This window comes from Cynocephalus volans, chromosome 5, assembly GCF_027409185.1.
Source record: "Cynocephalus volans isolate mCynVol1 chromosome 5, mCynVol1.pri, whole genome shotgun sequence".
Taxonomy (NCBI): Eukaryota; Metazoa; Chordata; class Mammalia; order Dermoptera; family Cynocephalidae; genus Cynocephalus; species Cynocephalus volans.
The window spans coordinates 91,709,430-91,729,493 of record NC_084464.1 but is presented as its reverse complement, the minus strand read 5'-3'; the positions used below and the strand labels follow the sequence as shown (position 1 = coordinate 91,729,493).

Below are 20,064 nucleotides of genomic sequence, written 5' to 3'. Positions count from 1 at the left end.
TGCCTCTCTCCTAGTTTCTGGTGGTTTGTTGGCAATCTTTGGTGTATCTTGGCTTGTAGATACATCACTCTAATCTCTGCCTTCACGTTTAGGTGGGGTTCTGCATGTCTCTGTCCAAATTTCTCCTTTTTATAAGGATACTAGTCATTATTGGATTAGGGGCCCACTTTACTCCAGTATGACCTCATCCTAATTACATTTGAAATAACCCTATATCCAAATAAAGTCACATTCTGAGGTACTGGGGGTTAAAACATCAACATATGAATTTTGAGGGGACACTACTCAATTCATAACTCAATTCGTGATTACTCTTTCCAGTGCAAGTTCTATAACTTAAGGTTCAATCTTAATTTCAGAAAATATTTACCAGGAATGTAAATGCTTTGTTACTTGTTTTCCATGTGCTAACCTATCTTTTTCTGCTAATTCACATAAAACATATTCTGTTAATTTCATAGTATCAGGAATTTAAATTGAGTAGATGTCTTAGTTAAACTGTGGTTTCATTAAATTCTGATCTTTTTTCAAAAGATATTTTCCAAACAGTAGAATATCCTAAGTTAAGCCAGCTGGCTGGTTAGCTCAGTTGGTTAGAGCGCAGTCTTATAATATCAAAGTCGTGGGTTTGGATCCCGGTACTGGCCAGCTGGTAGAACAAAACAGTAGAATATCCTAAATTAAAATTAGTACAGTTTAGTTGTTGACACAGTGTGATTAGGACTGCTGATCCAAAAATGGTATAAAGAATAATGGACAAAACATGTGTTAGTTACTGAATAAACGAGCATTGGAACTCAGTATTTGACATCTATTATCATTTGATAGTATGGCATTCGCATAAGATAATTAGCTTTGTATTGACGTGGTGATAGCTTCAATAGGCAGAGGACTGGTGATAATTTCTACATAAATCACTTTTGAAAAAAATTAATGCAGTGTTTCTTATTTTTGGTACCTGAGTAAAAGTACAAACTTTTAGATACACCTTTTTCCTCTGCTCACAAAATGGATCCAAAGTCTGCTACCTAGACATTTGTCTTTTGTTTTTTATTGTTCACAAGATATACTCTATTCAACACAATGCAATTTCTGATATCACTCGTTTTTTACCCAGAGTAAAACAATTTGGTTCTGTACGTAGTTCAAATCTTATTCATTTACAGAAGCAAAGCTAATTTTGCAGAATTTACTAAGTGGATGCAAACAGCTATCTGATAAGGGCAAAGCATCGAGTTCAATCAAGGATCCTGTAATTTGATATTATTAATGTTCTCTTGCAGTCCTAAATAGGCCTAAATAATCTTCTCGTTATTTTCTATCCCTTTGATGCCACAGGCTTTGTTTTTTGCATTCTTGATGCCGAAATTAATCTATTTTAGACTATTAGTTTGGCTTAGTTTTCTATTTCCCGATTGTCAAATCACTGTGGGAGCAACTATGTCCTGAGTATTAAAGGTCTCTATGTCGCTCAGCTTGCTTTCCCTATTGGTTGGCTTCCTCTCTCCCACTGTCTCAGCCTTTTCTTTCTCTTTTGCTTAGTTCATTTTACATTCAAGCTGTGTAGGGGGGATTTAAATTCCAACCCGGAACTCGGAATCGCGCGCTTTGCATGACGGAAGTCGTAGTTTCTGTGACTCCTCCCTAACCGCCTTTCACGCTGCTTCCTCTTCGCAGGGAAAAACTACAACTCCCAGAACGTGCGGTCGGGTGGGTCCGCCTCTATGCGCACGCGCCTTGAGGCCGCAGGATTTGAATCGGCGGCGTTGTTATTGACGCCATATTGGGGCCGGCCGCGGGTGGTAGAGTCGTACAGTGGAGGGGGAAGCGATTGGACGGACGTGTTTGCTTGAGCTCCTGCCCCGCAGCCACCTCGCAATCCCTCCCCATCGACCACCGCTCGCTAGCTGCGGAGCGTACTCGGGCGTATTAGGAGCCGCGTTCTAGCCTCACACTCCACGAGGCTGGTATCGGCTTCCCAAGGGAGCCGGTCTCAGCGCAGGAGCGCCTCAGGCGCGGCGCAAAGCTCGAACGGACGGCGGGGGCGGCGGGAGCCTCTCCTGGGGGAGCGCGCCTGAGGAGGCGGAAGACCCCCCCCTTGACGCGGCTGGCGTGCGCTGCCGCCACTGCCCCTCCCGCTTTCGCCCGGGCCGGCCCCGGCCACTGCCCCTGCCGCGGAGGCAGCGGCGGCAGCTCTCCTTGTCTCAGCCGGCGCTCTGCGACCCTCTGGTTCCTGAGCCCGTCGGTCAGGCTCTCCTCAGTCCCCTCTCTTCCCCCTTCCCTTCCCCCACCGTCACCCTTCCCTGACCCCACCCGAGCCCGGAGCTTCGGCTGCTCCCGGCCATGGCGTGTGGAGCCACTCTGAAAAGGACTCTGGATTTCGACCCGCTGCTGAGCCCGGCGTCCCCGAAGCGGAGGCGATGTGCGCCATTGTCGGCGCCCACCTCAGCTGCTGCTTCCCCGTTGTCGGCGGCCGCGGCCACCGCCGCCTCCTTCTCGGCCGCGGCCGCCTCGCCGCAGAAGTATCTCCGAATGGAGCCGTCCCCCTTCGGCGACGTTTCCTCCCGCCTCACCACAGGTGGGACGTGGCTCCGCGGCAGCCGGGGTGGGGGAGAAAATGGGGGTCTGGGGGCGCGGGATGCGGTCGTTGGGGTGGGACTGCTGCACTGTGGTTCTCGTTCTTAGCATTCCTTTAAATTGCTCCTCCGGCTACCGAGACACAATAGGAATGGCCTAATGTCAAGGGGAGGGGGTCGGGAGGGCGGGTTTGAGTAAGTGCCGTGCCTTGCCGGTATTGTGGGGAAGAGGAAGATCCTTTCCTTTGGGCCAAATGACTGGAATCGAGTATTTCCGTAGTCGGTAGAGCCCAAGCGGAAATGATCGGAGAGGGCGATATTATTCATAAATTTAGGCGAGAGAAGGGTCACATTTCACCCGAATCTCGTCTGTTTGTCTGAATTGATTGGTTGCAGTTATTAACTCTGGGGCTGGGTGATGTGAGGCGAGGCGACAGCCCCTCCTCCAGTTCAGACATGGCTGGTTTTAGTATAGAGGGGGTAGAGGGTGGGGGGTGGGGATGGATGTCACTGGGGCAAGATCTAGGCCTGTCATTAATCACCCACAAGAACGCCACTTCGGCTGAGTCAAGACCTGTTTCCCTAGCAGGGTCAACAACAAAGAAAATGCTCTTCTCGAGTACTGTAATATGATCACGCTATATGTCTAGACCTTGAGAAATCTTGAACTTTTAATGAAAAACAAAATGTACTGAAAATTAGAGCAGAGTTGTTGCTTTTATTTGGATTTTTTTTTTTTTTTTTTTTTTTTAAACAACCTAGCCTTGAGAAGAAAGAAATCAATCCAAGATTCCAAGGGACTAAAGACTTTGCTTTCATCTTAACATTTCCTGAAAGTGACTGTGGGGAATGCCTTTTGGCTGCTTTGTACGGCAAGTGTATGCCCAGTTTTTTCCGTACTTTGAAATCCTTGTGTGACCCTGGCACAGTCCTAGGACAGGCTTTTGTGGACTCGAAGTGTAAATCTGTTTCCTTTGTGTGTAGCATGCAAAGGTTTCCTGTGTGAGCCTTTGGTAATAATCCTTAGACAAAGCCTTTTCGTGGCTTTGATTTAAATGTCTCCATATCGTTAGGTTTTTTTTTGTTGTTTGTTTGTTTGTTTAAGGGAAGTACATACTTCTATATTTGGTAACTTCCATTTGGAATTTCGTATTTTTTTTAGTATCAGATTTTTAATATCCTTCCCGAAATCTATGGGGAGACCCCAAATGCCCTTTTTTGCTTTTAAATATTTAACTTAAGGATATACTGTTTTAGAGTTGTAGCGAATTTTCATAGGAATTCCCAGATAATTTTATTTAGTGACCCCACCTGAACTGTCTTCTATGCAAAGGCATTCATTCATTCATTCATTCATTGTTAGACTTTATTGAAGGAAAAAAAATGTCAAGAATGTGCTCTCCCTGGTTGACATTTTCAGTTTGTGTTTTTAGTGAAATGGTATCATTGAAAAGTGAAGTGATTTTATGGAATCTGTTCTTAATGATTAATAAGACCATTTCGAAATAGATGTAGCTAACCAGCAATAAATTTCAGCCGAGGGAGTGTTAATACAGTGTTAGGTTTGGGAGTTAAAGTATATCTTAATGCTGAAATAGTCTTGAGCAGCATATATGTAAACCAGTGGGGAGCTATGACGTGGTCTCCCACTTAAAGGTAACTTATTCAGAAAGAATTGTGATCCTTTGCAAATATGTCATTTTATTGATGTATTTGTAGCATTGGTTAATGTGGTTGGCTCCACATTATCTCAAATTTCAGTTAAGTAGACTATAGTAAAACGACGAGTTAATTAGAATTGTTTAAGCCAGTTGATTTCAAATTCACATTTATTTTCTGAAATGTTGCTATTCTATTCTTCAAGGTGTTTTTTTGACATCTACTTTAGAAGTTTGGTCATATCCTGAAACCTGAAATCCCATCCTAACTGATTTTTGTTGAGTCTGCTAAAAATTATTTAGCTATTTCAGCTAATTTGAATGTAAAAAGTTGACTTGAGAAGACGCGTTAAAATCGCTGACGTTTTGACTTGCTAAAATGTACATTTTTTTTACTGTAATTTTGAATGATGTTCTAAATGTATTTTAATTTGGCTTTGTATTTATATGGCCAATTTGGGGTATGGTTCTGTATGGTTTTTGTAATAATGTTGTCATAATGGGAGCTGCAGTGTTGTGCAGGTATCAAAGAGCTTCCCAGTTTTCATGTTACCAAACTCGGAAATAATTTTCCTCAGCACCTAATTTTTAGCTCCCTGTTTTAATGGTGGTGATTCTTAAACTTTACAGGAGTGAATACCCAGTAGTTTAGGATTGAAAGTGGACAGTGGCATACCAAATTGAGATTGACTGGGACTCTGTGGGAACTGTTTTCCTTTCACTTCTGTGAGTTCAAATATAATTTAAATCATTTAGAATTAGAGTACTGAAGTGAATTTTTTTTTTCAGAGCATATAAATACAATTTATCTTTACTTTTTAATTACTTTTCTCTGGATACTTACATAGTTTCTTCTGGTGTGTAGGTGAAATCAGGTTGGAGCTTTATTAGCAGTTTCAGGAACTTGGACATTTGTATTAAACCTTACCTATTTTTAGTCATCCCGGGAAGGTGATTCCAAAGTTTGAATTGATGATGATTCTTATTTAAATCAATAGTTTTCAAACTGTTGCAACTTAATACTAGCAGATGGGAAAAGGCTGGCTGAGCTGGAGAAAGTTTTAACTTGCTTGCTTAAACTCCTTAAGACTTGGAGCCCTTATGATGCCAATTAGCATTGTGACGTTTTTAAGATGCCCCTTAACACGCAGCATATCCCAAACCTGGTTTTGGGGACACCTGAATTACTAATTCAGAAATACTGTCAAAGGTCTAAGGCAGGGTTGACAAACTGTGACGATATTTTTGTGCAGCCTGGAAGCTAAGAATATTTTTTATATTTTCAAGTGGTTGGAAAAGAATCAAAAGAATCATTTCATGACGTGAAAATTACATGTAATTCAAATTTCAGTGTCCATAAATAAAATTTTATTGGAACACAGCATTCTTTTTTTTTTTTTTTTTTAAAGTATTGTCTTGGCAGGCTACAATGACAGAGTTTTGAGTAGTTGTGACAGACTGTATTGCCCCAAAGCTCTGTATTTGCTGTCTGGTCATTTATAGAAAAAGTTTGCCCACCCCAGTCTAGGGTATCAGCAGTGAGGCTTATAATACCCTTGGATATGGGGGTGTGGGTGTGGGAGTGGATGATGAGTAGAGGTAAAGGGAATGGGGGAAAGCATTAAATATGGTTGGGGAAATGAATGGCTCTAGTAGCTGCATCAATGCTCATCCTGGTAAGTTAGTTGAAAACAAATTGAGAGTGTTATATCATTCTCAACTGGTTTTTGAAACATTGCATAATATTACCAGTTAGCAAAAGATTGTCATGAGATTCCCAAGAAAAAATATTTTAATAAAACCAAAATATTGTGCAACATTGCAAAGAGACTGGCAGTCAAATCCAACACACTGTTTTCAAAATTGTGCAGTGAATGAATGATTTGAAGAAATCCTTTTATGGATATCAACCTAATTGTTAGTTTTTAGGCACATTCATACACATTGTTTATGACTTGGCACCATTACTCTAGTATGTCTTAGGAATTGAGTTGGATGAAGAGTTAAATTCCTTTATAAGAACTCATATTTGCTGGAAACTTGCCATTAAAAACGGAAACTACAGCTTATGAATGGGGAAAGGTTTACAGGAACATAGATTGTTCACTAGACATTGATGCATGCCTGCCAACGGGAGGCACCAGCTGGCTTAAACGAAATATAAATGGTTCTAGGCAAACAAATGAGATGTCTATTGGAGGAGGTAGCATCTCACTTCAGATGTCATTTATATTGAGCCAGAAGTGTTTAATATGTTGTGGTTATTTAGTCAGCTGTTAAGCTGCTTCTAGATTCTCAGTGGATTTGGCAAATAAATGTTTTTTAATGGTCTTTGTACTTTGGATTTTAAACCTGTTTAGGACTGTGTATGTAGCTGCAGTTATTTCGTAAGTCTATGAATTATGCATTTAAGAGTCTTGTAAGTTTATGGCCATTAAAAACAGTGCATTTGTGTTCGTTGAACTATGTTTTTTGAAGGTAGAAAAATAATGTCTAACTTGAGCACAGAAACAGGCTAAACATGGCTAGATCAGAAGTTAGTCCCTCTTTAGGTGTGGATGCTTGCTAGCCACCATAGTTGCCTCGGAGACATAATCTGAGATGTAAAGGAGAATAATAAATATCTTCAGTTTTTGAATAGCTTTATAGGAAGAAGAATATACTGCGTATTATTCGGGTAGATCTTTCCTACTATTTAGGTAGACCCAGGAAAACAAAATAATAGGAACACTTTACTTTAGAAAGGTTGAAAATAAAAGCAATTCAGTGGAAGTGCCCAGCTTTGAGTATTTTTTCTACTTGGAAAGAAACTTTTGATTACTCTTCTTAAAGTGATAGCGTGGATCGAGTTTGGACCTCTTGGATAGTTGGTTCTTGAAACTAGATAATGGTTTTGGGGGAGCATAAGTACCTATAATAACTGAATTAGTTAACCAGCAATTTGTGATCCCTGCACTCCTTGCTTTAACATTGTGCCTAGTACTGTTGATTCGCAGAATGTTCTTATGCTTATATGAAACCACAGTGAATTTCTTGCCTTTCAAAGGTATGAAAGGGAAATACATATTCAAGCCTATATGAATGAATCTGGCATCTGCAGATGTTAAAAAATCCTTCACAAAGGAATTTAGTTCAAAGACATGGGTCTTTAATTTTATTGCTGAGTGTAAGGATTCTAGATCTCAGCTTACCTCAGTGTTTCTCAGCTTTCTAAAGATCTGTCAGCAGCAGTCTTGCTGTAGTGATGACTGTTAACAGGGATGCTCCTTGAATTTTGAGGGCTAGGGTGGATCATATGGGACTTGTATTGTTTGAAAATAGCCCCAGAGTTATTCTTATCTGCCATACCTTCCCTCTTGTTAGTGTCCTATCACAAATAAAGTTTTAAAATATTGAATTTATTTGAGTTAGTCAAGTCTTGGTGTTTCCCAAAGTTATTAGAGATGCTGAAGTTGAAAAAAATGTAATTTCAGTTTTACCCCTTAATTCTGTACCAGTTTTTCTTTTCAGACTGGGGTGTGGTGACATGGTCATAATATGTAACATTTTATGATAATATTTGACTGAATTGTAATGAGAAATACGGCAATTATTTTAAGACTGAACAATACTTTTTCTGAGGTACTCGAAGTATGCTTAATATTCCCTCATCTTTCTGGAAATGATAAATATGGATTACATGCATGACAAAATTTTTAATAGCCCTGTTTATGAAACTTTTACCATTATCAGAGTTTTGGATGCTTCAACTTTTCCTTCCCATTCCCCTTTTACTTTTTTGTTGTTGTTATTACTCTGTATTTTCCTAGCTTGTAAACAATTTGAGAAGATAGTTTGAAGGAGTAAAGAGCCATATTAACAAAAGCAACAGGGTTAACACATCCCTTTAGTGTAATATAAACTAGAGGTATGAAACTTACCGGATATCAGGGAGGATTTATCTGCTGATTGAGACTTGCTGGACTATTTGCATTAGTAAGATCCCATTGTGCAGTTAATTTCTAAAATTTATACTTACCTGCAGAGTTTCAACAAATTGAGTCATTTATTTTAAATAAGGTGTCATTGTGAAATGGAATTTGACCTTGTAATTAATGATGATAGTTTTTTTCCTCCTGCCCAAAAATAAATGAATTCCTTTTGATGTAAATTTAGAACCTAGGCCATTTGCTTTTGAAATACTGTAGTTAATACCCTAAAGTTTATATAATTGCATGCAACTGTACTATGCTTATTAGGATTCATGCTAATCCCCATGGAAGTTAAAAGTAGGTGTACCTTGACTATCTTGTGTTATAATTTGGTTCCAGGTCCCTTTTATATAGCAATAATTTTAAAGTGAATTAAAATGGCATCAGCGCATTTGTTTTAATCAAATAGCTCTTGTCTAGATAAGAACATTGTCCTTAAGTTTCCTTCAAGGAGAACCTAAGAACTGTTTTAGTTTCTCAACAGATGATCCTGGGAAAATAGTTCATGTACAAAGATGGGTCTCCATAGTAACTCCCAGTTATGCGTGTTTTAATTTATAAAGTAGACATGCAAAGTCTAGTATGTAGTTCACAACTCTAGATTTGTTCTGGTTTTTTATTTGGAACACTTTCTTAGTTTTAGGTCTTAATGGCTACTGCAGGTTTTCTGTACTTAGTTGCCCGTAGGTTTTCCACATCATTTGTGTTGCTGCCTAGAACTAGCAGACATTCAGGATTTCTTTATTAATCCCATTCTTTGAATTGTCTGTCTAGATGCAATTTCACTTTTTTTCAGATAACTCTATAGAGAAATAAATGGTATTACTGGCATATAAAATGATACAAAAGCGTTTTATGCATCTAAACTTAAAGCTGTTTATGAAACCTTAATGTTTGATCTAGTAATGATGTCAGTAGGAAAACAGTAAAGCTTTATGGGTCTGAAGCAAAAGTTTAATTTCACATATCAGATATCTGGAGCTTAATTTATGGACCCTAGAAAGATACTTTGATCTCTCCCTACCCACTCCCCCACCCACCCATTTGTGGTTCTCCTTTAAACACATTTTTAGTTGCTTATAACTCTGTGTTCCTCCCTTTGCCGTCAGTCCCATCTTGATCGTTTTTGTCCTACCCTCATCAACTCAGTTTTTTTTTTAAATCCCATAACTACTTTCTCCTGTTTATATCGTTGACTTTATTCATTGTGTCCTAGCTTTCTTAAGTAATCAGTAGCAACTAAAAAGAGGCTTTTCTTTTCACATTTACCTAACTTGTCTTAGCATAAAAATATTAAGGAGTAAGTGCTGGCTCATTGTTCTCTCCTACCTGTTAAGGAGAATTTCATTAGCAATCTTAATGGTATTTACTAGATTTGAGAATCAAAATGCCATGAGTTATAGAATTTGCTAATACTTTCACTTTGCAGTTTTTACTATAAGAGAGTATTTTATGGTAAAATCATAGTTTTTAGGATTTAAAAAAGGGATATATAGCCATTTATGATGTAGCTTGTCATGAAGATAAAACTATGCATATTTTGCTGTAAATGATTGCTGCAAATTCAGTCTGTGCTTCATAAGCCAAATATGAAATGAAGGCTAAATGATTAAAACTGGAATATAACTGACTGCAAGTGAAGCATTATTTGACTTTTCCCTTTAATGGACTGTAAATTGTATTGAAAATACAATGTCAGATGTTATGTGTACTTGGAACAAAATGCCACTTGCTAGTTTGATAAGAGATGGCTAGATGTAAGTAGCTTAAGACTAAGTAGACGTAAGTACTGATGTATGAAAGGCTTTATCCAGCTGATCTGGGAAGCACCTTAAGTCAGCCAAGTATCTAGATTGAGCCTAGCAATGTGAGTTGTAGAATATTGAATCTGGCAAAATTTCTTGAGTTTCTAGCTTCAAAACTGTTTATACCCTGGAACTGAAATGAATTGAGCTTGAGGCTTTCCATTAGCTGTTTGCTACGTGTGCTGCTGAGGTCTTGGCCAGATTGCCAGTATTAGAGCACTTGAGGGCACAGTGTGGCTTAGATGACATAGTTGCATCATATTAAATGTAAAAGGAAGTGCAGGCAGTAGCATTAAAAATTCTTCAGCTCTTTAACTGACAATATCAAATATTGGCAAAGATGTGGAGCAGCTGGAACTCTAATACATTGCTGGTGGGAATGCAAAATGGTAAAAGCACTCTGGAAAATGGTTTGGCAGTTTCTTATAAAGTAAAATCATTCACTTGCCATGTGATTAGACTGTCCAATTCCACTCCTAGGTATTTACCCAAGATAAATGAAAATATGTCCATCTAAAGAAAGACTTGTACTTGAATATTCATAATAGCTCTAAATTGGAAAGAGTCCAAATGTCCATTAATATGAGAATGGATAAATGAAGTGTGTGTGTGTGTGATACTATTCATCAGTAAAAAGGAATTACAGATTTACGCAACATACATGAATCTCAAGAGCATTTTGCTGAGTGAAAAGTTCAGACACGAAAGTCTATTTATGATTCCATTTATGTGAAATTATAGGAAAGTCAAAACTGCAGCTGGTAAGTGTTGGTGGATGGGCATGTGGTAGTGGTGGTGAATTAACTGCAAAGGAGCATGAGAGAACTCTTTGGGGATGATGAAAACTTCTTTATCATGGTTGCGTTGGTTCTAAGACTATACACTTGTCAGAACTCACTGAATTGTACATTTAAAATGATGAATTTTGTCATTTTTAAATTTAAAATTCTTTAGCTCATTAATGATGTCACTAAGTGATTGTATTAGATATTTACAAAGCTAAATTTTAAAGTTTTACTATATCTTAATCCTGGGTTAGATTTCACTTGAGACTATCAAATGAACAGATTGAGTTTGTTACGAGTATTTTTTTGGTACATTTCAGTTGTGCTTTGGTGTAGAGAGAGAGAGAGTGTGTGTTTGAGTGAGTGAAGCAAAAGGAAAACTAATCTGAGAACAGCTGTGTGATCAAAGCATGTATATGTTGCACAAAAGGTAGATGTTAAGGTCAAGTTACTCTGAGCTAGTACATCCTAAAGTTTCTGGTTGTGCATAAACTTTATGATGCTTTGAATGGCAATTCTGATCAGGATAATGGTAGCTTTGCACAGAAAGTGATCAATTAGTGAAGCTTGCTGTCTTTCAGAGATTGAAATATTGCATTGCCTTACCTTTTAAAATATTGTTACTGAAGAGTTCTGTTATTAAAAAATAAGGATATTTGTGCTTGTCTTGGTTGATAACAGGATGTTGCACTAGTTTATTGGACACCTGGTGAATATTAGGAAACTCATTTATATCAAGGTACACTTTTACTGTTCAGTAGACAGCCATTATATTTCATACTGGTAGCTTCATTTTTAAATTATGAGTTTTTTCAAATAAATGGAAAAGGACTGAAAACAACTGTACCCATATTAAAGGTTAACATTCTGAAAAATGTTAAATATAGCTAAAGCACCCCTTACACAACCGTCCTGAAGTTATACATTCCGATGTGTGATTCTGTACTTAAACCACACATTTATGTATATGTAAACAGGTTTGATTATACAACAAAATTTATGTAAGGGGTATCTTGACTGGATATATCTTTTGCAACTTTTTTTCAGTTAAAATCATGAAATTGGCAGTATCTGTAGTGTTTAAGGGACTGATTTATGTCCCTCAGAGTCTCTCAAAAGTCCTAAAAGTTCTTCTCCTAGGGAAATAATATAATGAGAAAGTAGACAAGTGAAAGTTAAGCATATACACCTAAGAACCACCACTATTAAATATTAAAAAAAAGGATTGTTACTGTACATAAATCTTTAGGCTTCAATTGAGTTTTCAGCTCTTAATGCGTCATTGTAGAATTGAATGTTAAGAGTTACACTCTTACTGCCTGTTAGTTGCCACCTTGATTTTTCAGTTTTGTTATATCTTGCTATGGATTTAGTAAATTTCTTGGGATGTAGTTTCACATGGATAACCTAATTTGGGAGCTATGGCTGGGGGTGGGGGGGAGTAATGAGAATGTCTGAGAGGGGAGTGGAAACCTCAAACAGGGATGTCCTGGAGAGCCCAAATGGTAACTATTTTGAATTAGAAATCTTTCTAATGAATCATACTGGTCCTAAAGAATATGCTGGATATAATTTTACCCGTTTCAATGGTTGTGGTTCAAGATAATTGCACTGTGGTGTAGTGATTATTGAGGACCTGTTATGTACCAATCACTTTACATAGGTTTTTCCCCAAGAATCAGAATGCTTTGCTGTTAATTCTGTCATGTTATTAGGTTCTGTTGAGCTTAATATTAATGGCCATGACCATTTAAAGTAAGATAACTTTTTAGTTACCTTCTTGTCATTTTGTTGACCTATTGTCACTTCTCACTGGTGTGTGCCTGAATATACATAATCCTCCCCCCTTCTATTTATTTATGGGCTTGGAAAAGCCTGTTAGTTTAATAGTTCTATGTGTGATGAATAAATGATCTTTGAGTTTGGCACTCTTAAGAATATAAGTAAAATATGTGTTTTAGTTCAGACTCTCTGACCATTATCTTGAATGAAAAACCTTTAAATTTATTTTTTGCTAGTCAGTGCTCAACAAGAAGATTGTTGAATAGCTGAATTCCAGGTGGTGTATACGTGCTGTTTCTGAGTAAGTGCTTCCATTTGTGCTGAAACTAATTCCCCCAGAATGTCAGTTTTCCAGATACTATTTGAAGGGAATATTTTGGTAGATTGGTTCAATTAAATGACTGTTGGAAAGCCAACCTTTTTTTTTTTTAACTTGAAAGTTTTATCTTGCCAAATTTTAGTTTTTTTTTCTTTTAGAACAAATTCTGTACAACATAAAGCAAGAGTATAAACGCATGCAGAAGAGAAGACATTTAGAAACTAGTTTCCAACAGACAGATCCATGTTGTACTTCTGATGCACAGCCACATGCATTTCTCCTCAGTGGACCAGCTTCACCAGGTAAACTTAACAAGTGAAAAGAAATGTTATTCAGTTTGGGAAAAGCGTAATCCAAGTTGCCTTTAGTCACTTAACCTCCTATTTCTCCCTTTGATTTTTAAAAAACATTTATACAAGTAATCCATGATTTCTCTTTTTGCCAGTAATTTTTTAATTTAAATTTTATTTTAAAAATTTACATATTTTTTAATTGAGACATTAATTGAATGTTATATTAAAAGTAAGTAATCACTACCTGGATTCCCACTAACCAAAAACAACCACCTGTATATAATATCCCAAGAGGAAACATTCTTTATAATTTGTAGCCTCCATTTAAAACAATTTTTTAAAAATAATATATCATGTGCTTCTTGTAGATGTACCTTGCCATGCCATTTTAGGGATTTCCCATTAATTACTTAACTTCCCATTACTGATAGATAATTAGACTCAGAAGTTCTGCTGTTACCATACTTACAGAATTAAACATACGTACACATCCCTTACACACTTGTCCTGTTGGAATAGATTCCTAAAAGTGGATTTTTTTTTGTTCCTGTATCTTCTTACTACCTTTTGTTGGAGTGAGTGGTTTGCAAATAAACTTTTTTAAAAAAGGTGAAAAATAAGGGCTGTTTGAAGTGAAAGGAAAGTTGAAGCTTTTTTGCTGAAAAAGCCATTAAAAGTGGCTCTTACTTTCAGTAAAGTTCTCAGCAAAACAGTTTTCCTTGTGGCGACAGTTGCCTTCCCTTTTTCTCTTCTCTGCAGGGATAGGAAAACTGGGCAAAATAAAATAAAGACCTTCAAAGGCCATAAAATGTTAAATAAAATTAGATTAAGAAACATGATATTGTTCAAGACTAAATATTGCAGTACTCCTGCCAGTTTGAGGGCCAGGTATAATAAGTGGATGAAACATGGTAAGGGGAGGTAAGGATGGGGACTAGACTGTATCAGCAGGAAACCCAAGATTATCATTTCATTAGTCAGTTTACTTCATAGAAGATCAATTAACTGGCAGCCTTGATTAACAAAGCTGGGAATTTGAAGGTAAGATAACTTTAATAGTATGGATTGAAGCTGTTGTACTTAATTCTTGTGATTAACACGTTTCTACTAAGCATAGTTAACTGGTCCCAGCCATGCCAGGTGATAAGGAGCAAGTGAAGAGAGGGGGCACCAGGGGGAAGACACACTGAGCAAGATGAGACGATAGCACATGAGTATGTGCTTGTAAGTGTATAAAATACTTGGAGTGGTGTTAAAATGGATTGTTGTCATAATCCTGAGTCCTCAAAAAGATTAATTCACATCTTAAGAGGTTGGGAATGATGTTTTTGGAAGATGAGAGTGCCTTAAGTGGTCCTTGAAGAGGAATGCATTTCTGAAAAAATCCTTTATATGAAGTATCTTTACTATCTGATTATGCCAGGTGGCTATTAGATTAATAATCTCTAAGCATTCTGAACCGTAAAATTCAAATGTTGAACACAGGTATATATTGTTAGGATTTATTTATTTAAGACTAGTCAAGTGCAGTGAGAGAGGGGGGAAAGAGAAGAACAAGGAGTTCAATCTGTGACTCTAAACAGCTGAGAACAGTCACTGCCTTTGGACCAGACAGGATTTATTTTTAAAAAGTGGTCTAGCTAATGTCACTAATTAAAAAACAAAAACTATTAAAGTGCAAAATTAAGATAAGCAAGAAATAAAAATCAGCACTCCCTCTTTTAAGAGATCACAGAAATGAACTTTCTCTGAATCTTTGCTCATGAATCAGCTTACACGGAGAGAAACTTGGAGTCCTGTTCTCACATAAAGCTTTTCTTAACGTAGTCCTATGCTTAGTGTTTTAAAAATTATTACTACAAAATCATGTTTTCTCTTTAATATGGTCACTGTGTTCAGAAACCTTTAGAATCAGTTATGCTCCTTCAGTAAGGGATATGTATCTGGATTCTGGAATGTTTTCTAGAGTAAATACCTTTTTAAAAAAGGGTTCGTGGGCCGAACCCATGGCTCACTCAGGAGAGTGCGGCGCTGGGAGCGCCGAGGCCGCAGGTTCGGATCCTATATAGGGATGGCCGGTGCGCTCACTGGCTGAGCGTGGTACGGACAACACCAAGCCAAGGGTTCCGATCCCCTTACCGGTCACAAAAAAAAAAACAAAAAAAAGGGTTCTTGCTATACATTTTTTTTTAAACATAAGGGTTGTATTGTGCCACCATGATATCTGCTTTCCTTTTAATGAAGGAAAACCCTTCTAAATTAAGGGGTTTGGGAAGTGAGGTGGGGAGTATGCAGTGAATAGTAGAATAATACCCAGTTTGTCCTGGGCTGTTAAGATACTTATGGTATGGCTTTGAAGTGTATCAGTGTATTTTTACAGGTATAATCACTTATTACTCTGGAACTAAATAAAATTAAGTTTAAGACCAGAGATGTTTTTTATTTCTATTGTAGGAAAGTTTGTAAACTAGTCATTAAAACACTTTATGGTGTGGAAGTTTATGTCTTGAAGTTTTCTCTATTCACCTTTAGACTGTTTCATTTATATTTGGTTATATCCTGCTGTCTTTTATCAGAGTCACAAGATTATAGAATTATTATTTTAAACCTGTTTTAAGACTACTTGGGAACTCCTGTGCTAAAAACTGATAAATGCTTTTATATCAACATTGAAAAGATCCAAATGCAACCTTTTCAGTTAGAAAATGTTCTCTAGAACGGCTCTATATCAAAGCTGTTTTTTGTTTATGTTATACACAGGGACATCATCTGCAGCATCTTCACCATTAAAAAAAGAACAGCCCTTATTTACCCTACGGCAGGTTGGGATGATCTGTGAACGTTTGTTGAAAGAACGTGAAGAGAAAGTTCGGGAAGAGTATGAAGAAATATTGAACACAAAACTTGCAGGTATGAGATGAATTTATTTTAGTGTCTTCCAGAAACTCATTGTAAAAAATGCATTATTTCCCAGATGTACATTATATCAATTAAGTTACCCATTCTATACACTGTACAATGTTTTCTAAGAACCGGAGAATTTCAGTTCAAGAAAGGAAATTACCTTCTTGTAGCTCATGGGCCCAGCTTAGTGACCTCAGGGAAGAGTGTTTGGTAGCTGTGTAGATCAGCAGCAGTATGAGTGGTCTTCAAAAAGTTCATGGAAAGATTGGTATTATCTTTTAATTCCATTTTTCCACAAAGTTTTTGAAGTACCTTCATATTAGTGAAGTAGATTTTCCTTTTGATGTATAGTACCCGTGCTAAAAACTGACTTTAGCTGTTTATCTCAATTTGGTTGTGGATTTTAGGACTTTATATCTTATTGCCATCAATATAGACATTTGAAATATCTCATTGGCACTGTGTACATCATTTTAAAGTATCAAGGTGTGCAGTCTATCAAAAAAAAATCGAGTAAAATTTGATAATTTAAGTGTGGTAAATAAAATTTATTATGTATGGTAACTTAATCAGAACTTTCCCCCTAATTTGAACGTAAAGATTTTATTGTAAGCGTTTTGATTTTTTTTTTTTTTTTTAAATGACTGGTAAGGGGATCTTAACCCTTGACTTTGTGTTGTCAGCACCATGCTCACCCAGTGAGCTAACCGGCCATTCCTGTATGGGATCTGAACCCGTGGCCTTGGTGTTATCAGCACTACACTCTCCCGAGTGAGCCACGGGTCAGCCCAGCTTTTTGATTTTTAAGGAGTTAAATCAAGGTGTTAATGTAGGCAAGAGAATTTGCTTAGTTATGTAGCATCTTTTTCTGTCACACCTGATTGGGTTACAGGTGGATTATTTTTTTTTAAGGTGTTTGTTGTCCTTTTTCCTCTCATTGCAGTAAATTGCCATTCACAGACCACTTATAAACTTTCAGAGTAGACTTTTTTTTATTGTAGGCCCTTTATTTTTAATCATTAGGAAATAAATCCCACCTAGCCTGTATGCAGTTATGTGATTTGATATACTATTTTTACTAAGGTTATGTGAGCTATTAAAGTGTAAACTGAGGATTGTTTCATGATACATTTTATATTTTCATAGTGTATCTGCCTCTAATATATTACAGAGGGCAGTTGACAAATCATGTAATTGACATGTACTTTATTTATAGAACAGTATGATGCATTTGTGAAGTTCACACATGATCAGATAATGCGAAGATATGGTGAACAGCCTGCTAGTTGTAAGTATTTCGCCTTTGAAGTAATAAACTGAAAACAAGACTATCCTTTAAGGAGAAGACATGATAATTTTTATACTGAAGAAGAAAATTTAACAGAAAACATGGAGATAAAGCGTGGAGGCAATAGGCAGCATAACTTTGCAAGGCTTACTTTTGGTTACTTAAATACCTAGGGGCAATATTGGGAATGAAGGTCTGGTATATGTTTGAATTTTGACTTGTACTTTGCACTAATTTTTCTTTTCTCCCCCTTTAGATGTTTCATGAATCATATTTTCTGCATTTGTGGGCTGCCTTGTTCCTTGTTGTTGCAGGAGGTCCCAATTACGACATGCAGCAATGCCAATACTCCCCCTGTGAATACAGGTTATTTCAAGCTTTCATCAGTGGCAACCAACCACTCTTAGGCAGCAGCAACTGGTTTTGGAAATTTCCCTGATGTCAGTACCACCTGGATGTGGACCTTTGCTACCTGTGTTAATATCAGTGGCCTCATTTTACTGTATCATTACAATTTGGCTTCTTACGTTAATATTTGAAAAGGATTAAAGCTGGCATTCTATAACATGCCCTTCACTGGTTGTATAAATAAAACTGTAGAATGACACTTCAGATGAAGTTAGTGTGATTTTAATTGTGCACTACAACCAAGCTGTAACCAGTTATTAATAATTTAGAATGTAATCCCAGAACATTATTAAGCAAATAGCCTACAGTATTTCCTGTGAAATAGTGAAGGAGGAGGGCATTTCTGTATTCCAGGACTTTTTGGGGTTTCAGAATGGGTTTATATGATTTCCCTTTTTTTTTTTTTTTTTTGGTTTTATTTATTCTATCAGTCTTTTTAACAAATGTTTATTGCTGCATTTTTTTTTCCAGTGTATCATTGTTTTACCGCCCATGTAGTACTGGAATTTAGTTGGAAGAATAAAACATTTACTTCTCTTCTGCCTGTTTTTTAATGTACAGATGGGTAGTATTTGAATAAAGCCAGTGTTTTAAATGTAAGCACTTTTCAGGAATCAAGTTAATTTTCTGATAAGATTTAAGATTTGAGTGCTGCTGTTTTCAAAAACTGACTTCTGATTTTCAATTGCTTCTTCAGTAACTTATTGCATGATAGAATGTTATATAATAGGTCAGGTTTAACAGCTGTAGGATTTTTACCTCATAGATATCACTAGAATCCAGTTTTGTTTTAAGGACTTTTTATGCAAAAGTATGATTCAGCAAGTTTAACTCACTTTTCACACATGGTTTCCAAAACTAGTTTTCCTAATGAAGTGAGAAAGAAATACTTTAGTGAATTCCTTTTGTTTAATTTTGATAGCATATTTCCATTAATTAAGGCAATCCTAAATGTACTGGGACATACAAAGGTACTTCTAAAAAGTTCATGGAAAGATAATACAATCTTTTAATTCTGTTTCTCCACGAACTTACCAGAGTACCTTCATATACATTTATTATTGATCTAATTAGTGGAGGAAAAGATTTTTTTTAAAAACTTTGGTAATTATATTTTACCAATTTTTTGTTTAAAAAACAAGCCCAAAAAGTGTTGTAGGGCTTCACAAAATCCCCAGGCAATTCGTATGCTAATTAGTGTTTGAAAAACACTGGTACAGTATTGCATTGGTACAGCGTAGGGAGGCCATAAATAAGGTGGACCTGCTTTTAATGGTCTAATACGGAGATTCTCAGCCTCACCACTGGCAGTTTGAGCCAGATCATTCTTTGTTGTGGGGGTTATTCGTGTGCATTGAAGGATGTTTAGCAGCATCTCTGGCCTCTAGCACTAGATGCCACTAACATACTACCTCCATCCCCCCAGTTGTGACAACCAGAAGTCATTTTCCAAACGTCCCCAAGAGACAAAACAGTTCCCAGCTGAGAACCAATGGTTTAGGAAGATCACATTTTTAGGAGAATGCAAGCAGTAAGTTAAAATATGGAGGTGTGAGAGTAGAGTGGGTGTAAACACGTTTTATCCCTTCTTAACCACGTTAAGAACAAAACAATGAACATTCTTCTGTTAAATGTATAAATTTTCATAGATTTAAATTTGTAAAAGCTGGTTTTAACTAAAAGGAGAATAAGTGTTGGCAATCGAATGGAATCAAGTAATAGGGTTTAAATTCTAGACCCAACTTTGATCACAAAATTTTCTCGACAGCCAAATTTTTGCATATCACCTTACCAAAAAGTCCTAGCTGACAGCTGCTTAAGTGACGTGTTCTGTGAAGTAATTCCAGAAAATAAATGTGCACAAGTTCTTGGATTTAGTTATAATTAGATGGACCCAGTAGTTGTTGATTACTTTAATCCAAATACCAACCACACATGATCTCAACAGAATGATTATATTAGCTACCTAGGGATTCTGAATTTACAAAGATCCCTGAAAGTGCTTTTAATAAGGAAATACCTACAGAATTGTGTGCTAACAGTCATCTTTCAGTAAAAGGCAGTTCTGATATACTGTACTTGGGTTACTGTAATGTGGTTGAGTATCTCTGATTAACAAGGGCACAGAGCTAGGTAGAATTCTTTTGTATTTTTGAGGGAAAAATGGGCAATCTGAGAAAAATAAATATGGGAGGTTTGAAATTGTCAAAGCTATCTTTGGCTTATGGCAAGAACTTGACCTTAAAGAAAATGATCCCCAAACATATTTATATCT

At 37.0% G+C, this 20,064-nt stretch overlaps 1 protein-coding gene across 1 annotated transcript; it reads left to right on the top strand.

Moving 5' to 3' along the window:
• The first annotated feature begins 1,776 nt into the window (after positions 1-1,776).
• Positions 1,777-17,993, top strand: AKIRIN2 (akirin 2). The gene is made up of 5 exons (XM_063097248.1): positions 1,777-2,578; positions 13,055-13,198; positions 15,950-16,099; positions 17,310-17,381; positions 17,638-17,993. The coding sequence occupies exons 1-5, from the start codon at positions 2,344-2,346 to the stop codon at positions 17,646-17,648; spliced, it is 612 nt and encodes a 203-aa protein (XP_062953318.1). The 5' UTR covers positions 1,777-2,343; the 3' UTR covers positions 17,649-17,993.
• The last annotated feature ends 2,071 nt before the right edge of the window (positions 17,994-20,064 follow it).

Coding starts and splice junctions, on each gene's coding strand:
- AKIRIN2 (XM_063097248.1), top strand. CDS start 2,344: ATGGCGTGTGGAGCCACTCTGAAAAGGACTCTGGATTTCGACCCGCTG. Junction 2,579..13,054: donor TTCCTCCCGCCTCACCACAG/GTGGGACGTGGC, acceptor TTTTTCTTTTAG/AACAAATTCTGTACAACATA. Junction 16,100..17,309: donor ATTGAACACAAAACTTGCAG/GTATGAGATGAA, acceptor CTTTATTTATAG/AACAGTATGATGCATTTGTG.